Source organism: Marmota flaviventris, chromosome 10 (assembly GCF_047511675.1).
Source record: "Marmota flaviventris isolate mMarFla1 chromosome 10, mMarFla1.hap1, whole genome shotgun sequence".
In the NCBI taxonomy this organism is placed as follows: domain Eukaryota; kingdom Metazoa; phylum Chordata; class Mammalia; order Rodentia; family Sciuridae; genus Marmota; species Marmota flaviventris.
The window spans coordinates 20,994,826-21,008,391 of record NC_092507.1 but is presented as its reverse complement, the minus strand read 5'-3'; the positions used below and the strand labels follow the sequence as shown (position 1 = coordinate 21,008,391).

The 13,566-nt window shown below is 37.6% G+C and overlaps 1 protein-coding gene across 2 annotated transcripts in view; it reads right to left on the bottom strand.

The window, feature by feature from the left end:
• The window catches only part of Phactr4 (phosphatase and actin regulator 4), a 96,277-nt gene that overhangs the window by 62,340 nt on the left and 20,371 nt on the right, over positions 1 to 13,566 (bottom strand). For both annotated transcript variants that reach the window (XM_071617530.1, XM_027937537.2), the window contains one exon: positions 7,564 to 7,617. In XM_071617530.1, coding sequence (XP_071473631.1) covers positions 7,564 to 7,579 — 16 coding nt within the window. In that variant the 5' untranslated portion in view covers positions 7,580 to 7,617. The remainder of the gene's footprint in view (positions 1 to 7,563; positions 7,618 to 13,566) is intronic.

The window sequence follows — 13,566 nt, the reverse complement described above, 5'->3', positions numbered from 1 at the left end:
CTAAAAAATAAATATTAAAATAAAGAAAGAAAGAAACATTCAGGCAGCCTGTAATCCCAGCAGCTCAGGAGGCTGAGGCAGAAGGATCGCGAGTTCAAAGCCAACCTTAGCAACGGCGAGGCACTAAGCAACTCAGTGAGACCTTGTCTCTAAATAAAATACAAAATAGGGCTGGGGATGTGGCTTGGTGGCTGAGTTCAATCCTCAGTCCCCCCCCCCAAAAAAAGAAGAAACATTCAGGGCTGAGACTGTAGTTCAGTGGTAGACGCTTGCCACACATGTGTGAGGCACTGGGTTTGATCCTCGGCGCCACATAAAAACGAAGAGAGATGGAGAAAGGGAGGGAGAGAGAGAAAGAAATATATTATGTCCATCTACAACTAAAAAAAAAGGAACATTCAGAGAATTAAGACCTCCTAGAGGCTGAGAATATAACTCAGTGTGGTACAGTGCTTGCCTGCCATGAGTGAGGCCCTGGGTTAGATCCCCAGCACCACCAAAACAAAAAAATAAAAATAAAAATAAAAAAAAAAAAAAAGACAAAGATTTCCTGCATATTAAAGATATAATAGTAAGGAATGACAACAACAAAAAATATCCAAAAACCTAGTAGAAGATAAAGTTGAATAAATCTAGGAAGTATAGCTAAAAGAAAAAGATGAACTTTAGAGAGCTATTCTAGGACATCCAACATCAAGAAGCTACTAGAAAAGTCAGATGTGGTGGCATGCACCTGTAGTACCAGCACCATGGGGGCTTAAGCAGGAAGATCACTTGAGATGAGGAGTTTGAGACCAGCCTGAGCAATATAATGAGACCCTATCTCTCCCATCTCTCCCTCCAAAAAGGAAATTGTTAGCATCAAGAAAGGAACACGTGAAACTCAGGAAACAATAGTTAACAGAGGAAAGGGGCAGAGTTGCCAGAGGAAGAAAGAAGGGATATCCTAGAATGATAGCTGTGTGCCATATACAGAGGATTACCTGTCCAGATTAGAGAAACATGATGGACTCAAGAAAAATACTGAAGGCTGTTGTCAACAAGATCTCTGCTGCCACTTACCCTATTAAGAAAAATGGGGTCTCTATGTTGCTCAGGCTGGCCTCAAAATCCTGGGCTCAAGGGATCCCTCTGTCTCAGTCTCCTGAGTAGCTGGGACTTAATAGGAGCATGCCATCATGCCTGGCTTCATTTAACCTCTTTTAAAAGCTAAGAATAAGTTGGGTGCAATGGTGCACGCCTATAATCCCCAAAACCCAGGAGGCTGAGGCAGGAGGACAGGTTCAGGTCAGCTGGGGTAATTCAGTAAGATCTGTCTCAAAATGAAAGGCTAGGGGTGTAACTCAGTGGTAGAGCACTTGCCAACATGTTTGAGGCCCTGGCTTTGGTCCCCAGTATTGTAAAAGAAAAAGAAAAAGAAAAAAAACCTGGTGAGTTTACATCTCGTTTTAACTAAAGGCTGATAAATTTCTTCTCAACATATCCGGCTGAGTAAAGAGTCATTCCACCCGATAAAAACTGGGTTGTGGGCTGGGGATGTGGCTCAAGAGGTAGCGCGCTTGCCTGGCATGCATGCGGCCCCGGTTCGATCCTCAGCACCACATACAAACAAAGATGTTGGTCCGCCGAGAACTAAAAAATAAATATTAAAATTCTAAAAAAAAAAACTGGGTTGTTTTTGTTTTTTGGTATGGTATTGGGGATTTAAATCAGGGGTGCTCTACCACCGAGCCACAACTCCAGTTCTTTTTATTTTATTTTGGGACAGGATCTTGCTAAGCTGCCAAAGCTGGCCTCAAACCTGCAATCCTCTTGCTTCCAAGTCATTGGGATTACAGGTGTATGTGCCACCATGCCCAGCATAGAAGTGTTCTTTAACTCCTGAAAGTTGTAGGTAGGTTGTGGTCAATTTAGGAGAAATCATGGAAGTGCTGCTCCCTTTGACTGTATTTCTGCCAAATGTCTAAGACCTGGCTCACAATCAAAGTCTGAACAATACAATTTCCAAGACTAAGTCTTGATTTTGCCCATAATTTTCATAGAAAGAACTCTATGAATCAGAAAACTGAGAAAAGTATGGCTTACTGATCCAGGGAAATCCCTAAGATCTTTCAGAAGTTTAAGGGGTAAAATCAAATATGTAAGAATACCAAAATCTTGTCAGACATGGTAGGACATGCCTATAATCCCAACCAAGGAAGGAGGATTCCAAGTTTGAAGCCAACCTGCACAATTTGGCAACTGTCTCTCAAATTGTTAAAATTTACACTGATATGTTCCTTAATGACAGTGATATGTTCTAAGAAATGTACCATCAAGCAATTTCCTCATTGTATGAATATCACAGGGTGAACTACACAAACTAAGACAAATGCAACATTACTAGGCGATATAATCTTCTGGGACTACCACCATATGTTTGCTCTGTCATTGACTGAGATGTCCTTATGCTGTGTGTAACTATATTTACCTTTTCCAGTATGTTGACACTTGCACTGATGATGCAAAAACCAGGGTAGGAGCACCAAAATGCAGCAGGAGTCACTATATTTTTCCCCTCTATTCAATTACAGTTAAAACTATAGCTAATCTTAAGAATGTCCTTGATGAAGCCATAAAAAGTGTTAGTTTTTTTTTCTTTGTTTGTTTGTTTGTTTTGTGGGGGGTACCAGGGATTGAACTCAGAGGCACTCAACTACTGAACCATATCCCCAACCCTATTTTGTATTTTATTTAGAGTCAGAGTCTCACTGAGTTGCTTAGCACCTCGATGTTACTGAGGCTGGGTGTGAATTTGTGATCCTCCTGTCTCAGCCTCCCTAGGCACTGGGATCACAGGCATGCGCCACTATGCCCTGCAAAAGTGTTAGATTTAATAAATCTCAACCTTTCTATACATGTCTTATTATTATGTGTGATGAAATAAGGAGTATGTATAAAGCACACTTGTATATTTGTGCATGCTGGTTATCTCTAAGAAGGTACTTGTGTGATCAAGTTGCAAACTGAATTAGTCAGTTTTCTTCATGAAATACCATTTTTACTTGAAAGAATAAATGACAAACTGTTATTCACATAGACATTGCACATTTTTTCAAAGTAAGCCTGTCACTAACAAAGAAAACTGACCTTATTTGTTCCCAGTGATACATGTAATTCAAACTTTCAAATAAAAACCTGAATGTTGGAAATTTTACATCCAGAGTGAGTTTACCTTCCCAATATTCAAAGACTTTTTTGATGAGAACAACAGTGGTATTAACAAATGTGATTTTTAAATATTTTTGAATGAAATAAATAAGCGCGTGTTTATGTCTGTCCCACTGGAATTTGATAGGTAAAATTTTTTTACTATTTTTATTTTCAGAATATTACAAATAATTCTTTCTTTATATGTTTACATAATCTTTAGCTATCCTGATTGTAACAAAATTCTCACTCCATCTTATAGAAACTTGGACTTCTTAAAAATAAACTCATTTTACATTCAGAATTCGATTCTTTATCAAATAGCATCAAGTATACCAAATTCTTACCATAGGTATGTTTTATAAACAACTAAAAAAAATATCAGTTTAACATTTAAAAGGAAGAGTACAGACAGAGAAGGAGTAGGGTTGTTAAAACTATTGAGTCATTTCTATTTTCCTATAAAATCCACATCAGGAATGGAAATGTTAATTTAAAAATTCTTAGAGTTAAATAGGTGCAAGAGGGAAAATCTTTCCATTAGCATAATACCCAAATTTTTGCCTATATTAGCAAACAATCAAAAGCACATATCAGGTTGAGAGGTATAGCTCAGTGATACAGTGCTTGTTTAGTATACCCAAGGCCCTGGGTTCAATTCCCAGTCCCCCCAAAAAACAATAAAAGTACATTTCACTTATTTCACTTTATATTTCAATTGATGACTCAGCCAACCATAACTTCCATAGCACCTCTCACTTTAATACTCTCAATAAATGTAAGTTGCATTTAATTTCAGTTGAATTAAAATAGCCTAATATTTAACTAATTAAATCATATTAAAAATTAGGTTATACAGGGGCTGTGGTTGTGACTTAGAGGTAGAGAGCTTGCCTAGCACCTGTGAGGCTCTTGGTTTGATCCTCAGCACCACATAAAAATAAATAAAATAAAGGTATTGTGTCCAAATACAACTAAAAAATAATTTTTTAAAAAATTATGGGCTGGGGATGTGGCTCAAGCGGTAGCACGCTCGCCTGGCATGCTTGCGGCCCGGGTTCGATCCTCAGCACCACATACAAACAGAGATGTTGTGTCTGCCGAAAACTAAAAAATAAAAAATAAAAAAAAATTAGGTTACACAGATTGAGTATCCTTCAAAATGCTTGGGATCATGCAGTAACTTGGAAGGCTAAGGCAAATGATGGCAAGTTCGAGGCCAGCCTCTACAACTTAGCATTACCCTGTCTCACAATAAAATATTAAAAAAAAAAAAAAAAAATTAAAAGGACTGGGGAAATGTAGCTTAGTGGCAAAGTGCTCAGAGGTTCAACCCTGGAATTGAATCAAAAACAAAATCAAGGGGGCTGGGGGTATGGCTCAATGGTAGAGTGCTTGCAATAGCATGTGTGAGGCATTGGGTTTGATCCTTAGCACCACCTAAAATAAATAAACAAATAAATAAAAGTATTGTGTTCATTTACAGCTAAAAACATAATTTTAAAAAAATGCTTTGAATCCAAAGCATTTTGGCTTTCATTTTTTTTTTTTTTTTTCAGATTTTGGGATATTTGCATATACAGAATGATATCTTATGTTAAGATATAAGTCTAAACATGAAATTCATTTGTTTCTTATACACAGAGCCACAGGGTAATTAAAAAAAAATTTTTTTAGTTGTAGATAGACTATTTATTTATTTGTTTGTTTGTTTTTGTGTGGTGCTGAGGATTGAACCCAGTGTGCCTCACCATGCAAGGCAAGTATTCTACCACTGAGCCATAGCCACAGCCCACTAAAGGGTCATTTTTTACAGTATTTTTAGTATGTTTGCATTTTGACTATAATCCATCTTATGAGGTCAGGTGGAAATTTCCACTTGTATTATCATGTTGGTGTTTAAAAGATTTCAGACTTTGGAGCATTTTGGATTTCAGATTAAGGATATTTAACATGTACTTATAGGGTAAGGCAAGAAGGTCAGTAAAAACGAAAAAAAAAATCTTTAGCATTTTCATGCAACACTCCAGTTCTTTAGAATCTGTCACTAGACTACTAAAATAAACTCAATTTATTATTCTTCATAAATAATCCTCTCAGGAATTAATTTGGTATTAAACTACAAATTTGTTAACAAAATACTGACTGCCCTCTAGTGTTCAAACTAAAGATCTCATTGATGAACTTGATATTACTAAAAAGTCAACAATCCATCCTAAAGCAGTCATCTAGGGTCATGAATATCAGAGAAATTCTGCTCTTTGCAAGGTTTTCAACAGAAGTCTTCTCAAACCTAGTTAAAAACTATTTAATCTGGGCTGGGGATGTGGCTCAAGTGGTAGCGCGCTAGCCTGGCATGCGTGTGGCCCGGGTTCGATCCTCAGCACCACATACAAACAAAGATGTTGTGTCCGCCGAAAACTGAAAAATAAATATTAAAATTCTCTCTCTCTCTCTCTCTCTTTAAAAAAACAAAACTATTTAATCTGAGCTATCTGATTACTAGTATCGGTAGTCCAAAAATCTTACCTTACTCATCAGTGATAATGGGGCAAGAGAAGAACATAAACTTACTATCATTTTAAGAATACATCCTCAAATTGCACTGGCACAAAAAAGGACTTTTTTTTTCCATGTGATGATGAGTGAGAAAATGCTTGTATCATATACTTCCTCAAAGCATGCTAAGGTTAAACTAAACTGATTCCTTTTTTTTTTTTTTTTGGCTGATGCATATTTATAAATGTAAAGTACTTCCAAACTAGTCTTCCTAGGTTATAATATGATTTAAAAAATCTGATATTCTAGAATGAATTTCTCATTTTGCAATAACAGGAAAACAAGGTTTACATAGTAACTGACTTTTTAGTAGAAAAGGCAGATTTAAACCTTTGTGTAGATAGGCACAGTGGCACATGCCTGTAATCCCAACAGCTTAGGAGGCTGAGGCAGGAGGATCGCAAGTTCAAAGCCAGCTTCAACAAAAGCAAAGCATTAAGTAACTCATTAAGACCCGTCTCTAAATAAAATACAAAATAGGGCTGGGGATGTGGCTCAGTGGTCAAGTGCCCTTGAGTTCAATCCCCAGTAAACTACCACCCCCCCAAAAAAAAAAAGGATGGGGATGTGGCTCAGATTAAATTCCCCTGGGTTCACTCCCTGGTACCAAAAACAAACAAACAAAAAAACCTTTGTGTACCTAGATTTAGATTCTCCTACTCACGTTGCTATATGAAATACTACATACAGGCAAAACATCTTTGCTATTATCATCACTTTCATATTACCGTTCCTTGACTAAGTAATAATGAAACACTACAAAGTGCACTTGTTTCTGAAGTATTAGCAGAATTAAATTTCCATCCCAAATAAAGTATACATAAGTTAATGTACGATCAAGATAGAAAACTTTGGGCTGGGGTTGTAGCTTGGTGGTAGAGAGCTTGCCTAGCATGTGTGAGGCCCTGAGTTCGATCCTCAGCTTCACATATGAATAAATGAATAAAATAAAGGTTCATTAACAACTAAAAAATATTTTTAAAAAAATAGAAAACTTTGCATTTATTACTGCCATTCTTGTTGGGCTTATTTTTGGAGTTCTTTTTAATTAAAAGTCTCATTTATGTAACCTACATGGATCTATTAATGCTATTTTTTTAAATATTTTTTTTAGTTGTAGTTGGACACAATACCTTTATTTTACTTATTCATTTTTGTGTGGTACTTAGCATTGAACTCAGTGCCTCGCACGTGCTAGGCAAACACTCTACTGCTGAGCAACAACCCCAGCCCCATTAATGTTATTTTTAGATGCATTAATAATTTAAAAATATCTCAGCAGGCTTGGGTTGTAGCTCAGTAGTAGAGCACTTGCCTAGCATATGTGAGGCACTGGGTTCGATTCTCAGCACCACATACAAATAAATAAAATAAAGGTTCATCAACAACTAGAAAAAATATCTAAAAAAGAATTTAAAAAATTAATAGATAAAAATCATACAATCAAAAGCTTGTTGAGTTCCTCAATTATCTTTAAGAGTATAAGTAGATCCTGTGAGAAAAAGTTTTGAGAATCACTATTCTAGAGAGAAGCATACTGAAGCCAGGCAACACACACACCTATAATCCAGCAACTAAGGAAGCAGAGGACAGCCTGGGCAATTTAGCAAGATCTTGTCTTAAAATAAAATAAAAACGGGCTGAGGATATATAGGATATATAGGTAGAGCACCTCTAGGTTCAATCTCTAGTGTTAAAAAAGAAAAAAGAGAGAAGCATACTAAACATGAAAAAATTAATTCATTCTCAAAGCTTTAATGGAAATGAGATCAAGCACAAATATAATTTACTAAGAAAAATGCAGGTGATACTCACCAAATGGGTCTTCCATGCCACTATTAGCCAGTTTAGGAAGGTGGGGTATAGTTTCTAAAATGAGAGAAAGGTAAAACATAAACTGTATCATTGTCATTCATGGTTTTTAAAAAATAAGCCAAATTCAGTAATACTGATTATAGCTTAACACTGGAACATCAGAGAAATGTACAACTTATTAAACAAAAATATTGCTAATTGCAAGATTTAAAGGAGGTTGAGATACAGATAATAGTACAACAGATAAACATTTAAAGCTAAATTTTTATTTTAAAACTGTATCATTCTCAGTTTCCTCATATAAATTCCCTTTCAAATCCCTGACTTGCATTTACAAGAATACAAGGAAAAGGGCAATTTTTTAAATGTAAAACAAAAACACAAACACCTAAAAAAGGACATGAAAGACATCTTTGAAGGAGGGAATTAGTTTTACCTAAAGAATGTGGAAGTTAAAAAAAAAAAAGAATGATAAAAGAAGGTTCAGTAAGTTTAGACCACTAATATGAAAACAAAACAAAAAAAATGTTTTGAAAGAAAAGTTGACTATATATAGATAGACATTCAACCTGCTTCATGTCCAATCGAGACAAGGGACAAATATGCCCAATCTAGCTCCTTATCCTTCCCAAGATTTTGACCCCAAAGGGCATTCCCCAATAAACAATTAGAATACTAAACTCCAGTTGGTACCAGTAATGACTGGAGAAAACATATAACAATCATTATAACCACTATTTGCTTGTTGCCAAAGCATAGGAATAATTTGACATTTGAAAATCCATAAATCCATTAAAGGTCCATTTTTGGGTTTTGGAGTTGAATCACTAGAAGACTAGATGGCAATGAGGACCCATCACTGGTCAAAGATAGAACAGTTTGGTTGTTTTTTTTTTTCCTGACCCAGGTGCTGGTCCAATTCTTAAACTGTCACCAGTGGTGAACAGTGGTTGTCTGTCGGTGGAAGAAACCACACTACTTGATTAGATGTATCAGGGTGCTTGAAGATAAGAAGAAAACAGTAACTATAATGACAATGGAACTGAAAGACTATAATTGCTAAACTCAATTAGGAAAAGATAACAAAAGGGTAAGAGTGATTAACACTCTACTGAAAGCTAAAAAAGGAAGCCAGTCATGTGCGTGCCTGCGTGCGTGCCTGGCAGACATCTATAATCCCAGCAACTCCAGAAGCTGAGAGGGCAGAACTCTCTCAAAACAAACAAAAACAAAAAAAAATGACTAGGGATGTAGCTCAGAGGCAGAGTGTTTGCCTTAGCACATGTGAGGCACTAGGTTTGATCCTTGGCATCACATAAAAATAAACAAAATAAAGGCATTCTGTTCATCTAGAACTACAAAAAAATTTTTTTTAAAGAATATCAAATATTGGGGCTGGGGTTGTGGCTCAGCGGTAGAGTGCTCGCCTAGCATGTGCAAAGCCCTGGTTTCGATTCTCAGCACCACATAAAAATAAGTAAACAAAATAAAGGCATTGTGTCCAACTACAACTAAAAAATAAATGTTAAAAAAAATAAATAAATAAAAAATAAATAAAGAATGTCAAATATAAAAGACTCAAGGCATACTTATAACTTGCAGAGAGGCTCTTTTCTTTTGCAGCAGGGCAGAAAAGCAGAAGACCAGGCCTAGGAATTAATCATAAGAGAAGCAGGGCTCCAAAGATTAATTCATAGTCAAGAGAGAGATGTTATACCCATGTAAGGGATCTGAATGGGAAAGAATCAGACACTGATACAGAGGATAAAAAGACACCTTAGTTAATGCACTGGTTTCCATGTGGTTTGTCCCTTAAAGGTTCATGTCCTGGAAACTTGATCCCAGGATGATGTTGCTGAAAAATGGTGTGGAATCTTTAAGAGTAGAACCCAGTAGCAGGTCTTTAAGGCCACTAGGGGAACTGCCCTCCAAAGGGATTAGAGTAGCTCTAGTGGACTCCTTGTTTGGTTGGTTCCCCCCCAAAAGTAGAAGAAAGGAAGTACTACCCAATTTATTCAAGGGTAGTGTGAGAAAGAAAAATTATAGGCATGAACATAAGTGCAATATTCTACACAAAATAGCAAAATATAACCATATACATATAACAATCATTGTGACCACTATTTGTTTGTTGCCAAAGCATAGGAATGATCTGACATTTGAAAATCCATAAATCCATTAAAGATCCATAAATATAGTAGTATTAACAAATTAAAAGAAAAAATATATTTTAGTAGATGAAATGATCTGTCAAAACTTCAGATAAATTAGAACAGAAATGAATCTGATTTTTTTAAAAAATTTTACATTTTTTATTATTTTATTTTTAAATTTGTTCTTTTTAGTTATACATACAGTAGAATGTATTTTGACATAATCATATACACATGGAGTATAACTTCCCATTCTTGTGGTTGTACATGATGTGGAGCTACACTGGTCATGTAATCATACATGAACATAGGAAAGTTATGTTCAATTCTTTCTGCCTTTCCCATTCCCATTCCCCCACCCTTCCCCCCATTCCAATCCAGGAAACCTACACCTCCCCACCCCCACCTCTGCCTATTATGGAACAGCATCAGCATATCAGAGAGAAAATTTGGTCTTTCGGTTTTTGGGGGATTTTTTGGTCTTTTTTTTGGAGGGGGGTTGGGGGGTGAGGGTGGGGGGGTTGGCTTATTTCACTTAGCATGATTGCCTCCAGTTCCATCCATTTACCAGCAAATGCCATAATTTCATTCTTCTATATGGCTGAGTAATATTCCATTGTGTATATGTACCACACACCTGAGTTCTTAAGAGCAAGTTGTTATAAAAGCCTGAGCCTGACCCTTGATTTCTTCCTTCCACCTGTGCTCCTGCCATTGTGATGACATCTACCATGAGGTCCTCACCAGAGACAAAACAATGGTGGTACCCTGTCCTTCAATCTCTAGAACTCTGAGCTAAATAAGCCTCTTTTCATTATAAAGATATAGAATTCCTTTGGTATTTTGTTATAGTAACACAAATGGACTACTATAATGCCCTTCCAAAATCTCAAGTGCTCAGATATCCCTTAATCCCAGGAGACCATAAAAGCAGCCCATCCTTCCTATAAGAGCAAATACTCTCCTCTAGCTCAAAAATAATAGAGGCCTTGTCACCTTATCCCCAAAACAATGCCACCTCAGGATCTGTCACTCTTAGCTAACTATCATGCCTCCTATCTAGTAGTCTTTTAATAGAATACCCCAGCCCAGATGCTCTGGTCCTGATAAGGTGAGCAGAGAGCTGCAAAATCTAGCCAGTGTGTACTGGCAGGAGCCAATACGAATAGCCAAGTGACTGAATTCTGGTGCTTGAACATGAGGACCAGAATGTAAGTCTAAATAGGAGACATTATCAACCTTTCTTTTGAGATAAAGGATTTAACATTTTGAAAAAAAATTCCAGGGTAGGTCCTGGAAACTGGAAAAGTGATGGCCCACACTAAGTTAACATTTCATCAGGCAATCCATCAAATTATTCTGTTTTTAGGAAAGAATGAGAAGATGCCATAAGGAACGTGTTAGTGAAGGGGCACCAGCATCATTAAGAAATTTGATAGTTGCTTTCCGCCATAGCAGAAACTGCTACAAAACTAAACTCACAGAGCACAATGGCCATGAAGGAACTCTTGAAACAAAGACCAGGTCATGGTACTTCACTATTAGAAGTCCAGCAAATGTAGTTACCATAATTACCAGCAAAGTCAGAATGGCAAAGACACCAGACCAAAAGATTTATGGAGACAGTTAATAGAATATGATTGTCACTAGAGGCAAAACAGAAGAGCGGTTAATAAGAGCACTATTCTAGGCTGGGAATGCAGCTCAGTAATAAAGCATGGTTTAGAATGTTCAGGGTCCTGAATTCAACCTCCAGCACCCCCACCCCTAAATGCATACTATTACATTTGTAACACGAAAAGAAATCAAAAATAGAAGATCAGGATGCTGAGGGTAGTTGCTCCAATAAAAAAATCAAGATCCCATGCTCAGTGTCTGGACTTGAGCCAGTTTTAGACTCTGAACCCATTGATTGAAAGAGGCCAGTATCCAGGAGAAAGTAACTTGCAACACCCAAGTATAACAATTCCCTGAAAAGCTCTGACCTATATGCTACAGGTTTCAAGGATGATGGTGCTCAAAGGTCCCTATACTTGGAGCTTAATACTCTGTAGGTACTGTTCGAAATTCTTATAATTTTATTTATACATTCTGTAAGTGAAGACTGACGGGAAAATGGTGTATGTGCTAGGGGAGTGGCATAGCAGTTCATGCGATCAAAGATTTTAGCCCCCAACTCCATGCTGTCTGGATCCATCCCTTCCCTTCTTGGGCTGGCAGTGCCACAGTGATTTGGTGGGTGATTATGAAGCCAGAATTACTCAGGCAGTCAGCATAGATGGGTAAATCAAGTCAGGTAGGATCAAGGAGGCCAATTTTTGAGTGAGTCCAGCAAGTTGGAGACTATCCCCTGAGGGATTAAAATGTTAATTCCTTCACAGCTCTTCCACTCTCATCAAGAACCTCCCCCTGCTCCCACCAGTTGCTAAGGTAACCTGTCCCAGGAATTGCCCCTCCCTACAGGAAGCTGTAAGGTTGTTAATTAATGAGTCCTTGGCTGCTCCATCCTGCCCTAGCCCTTCAGCCCACCTGTTTTCCACCTTTTAGCCATCCTACCAAGCATTTCCTAGGCCTAGTCAAATGCCTAGTCACCTATACAGGAAGGAGAAAGATAAGAGCAAGAGGGCAGGAGAACAAAGGAATCCTAGGACATATAAAAAGGCAGAACACCTCACTTCTTGGGATACCAGGATACCAGCTATGGCCCCCTTCTCCCTTCTGGGAGATGTCTATGTTACCTCTTTTTAAATAAACTCTGCTTTATATGCTTACCTCAGTGTGCTTCTCTAATGTTTAAACTTCAACATGTAAGGAAGCAAAATTCATCACTGATAACCAGCGGTATCAATTACACAGGAATTTCTTGCCCATTTTCAACCCAAGTGTATTAGGCATGTAAACTATGCAGTTGCTCTAGATATAATCATTTATTCAGGTAAGAGAGTAAAGGAAAACACTCTAATTCTTTGAGGACAAGTTGTCATGGGTTCCTGGAGTCTGGAGTGTCATCATAGGCTCATAAGGACTAGGAAATAAATGAAGTTCTGGCTCAAACCCAGCTCACAGTGTGTCCCCTGGTCTGTGGGCCTTTCAAGCAATCATTTCCCTGGTCCCTGAATGTAAAATTGAGACAGACATAATTGGAAATTTGTGCAACCTTCGTTTTGGGTCCTTGGCCTATGAGCTAAGAGTTAAGCACATTGGGGAGGGCTAAATGGAAGAAAGTCTCTAAAACTGCCCACCCCACCCACCAAGATAACAAATACAAACAAAACAATATCAGGGCAAGGGAGGGGGTAGAAATTAGTTCTACACCCCTAGAGGATGCAGTATTTAACAGGGTTATCCCTATAGAAATCAAACAAATCCTGGAGAAAGGTAGAAACTTACAAAAACTCAGTCTAACAGTAGCTGTGACTTCAAGTGCCATGCCAGATGTGCTTTCTTTGCTAGAACACATTAGCACAGACCCAAGAGCAAGGTAGTCACCAATAACTGGTGGAATAAGTGCTTGTTTTACCCCTATTAGAAAACAGGATAAGAAATAATTTATATTCACACAGGACAGATTATAGCATTATGTCAACCTTGCCAGCCTCTGGCATAGTACAGTCTTAAGACATATAGCTCAGTGAGAGTGGTGGCATGTAACTGTAATTCCAGATACTTGGGAGTCTGAGGAAGAAGTATTGCAAGTTCAAGGCCATCTTAGCAACTTAATGAGGCCCTAAGCAAATTAGCAAGACGCTTCCTCAAAAATAAAAAAATAAAATGGGCTGGGTATGTGGCTCAGTATAAAGCACTCCTAGGTTCAATCCCTGGTACCAAATTAACAAACAAACAAATAAAT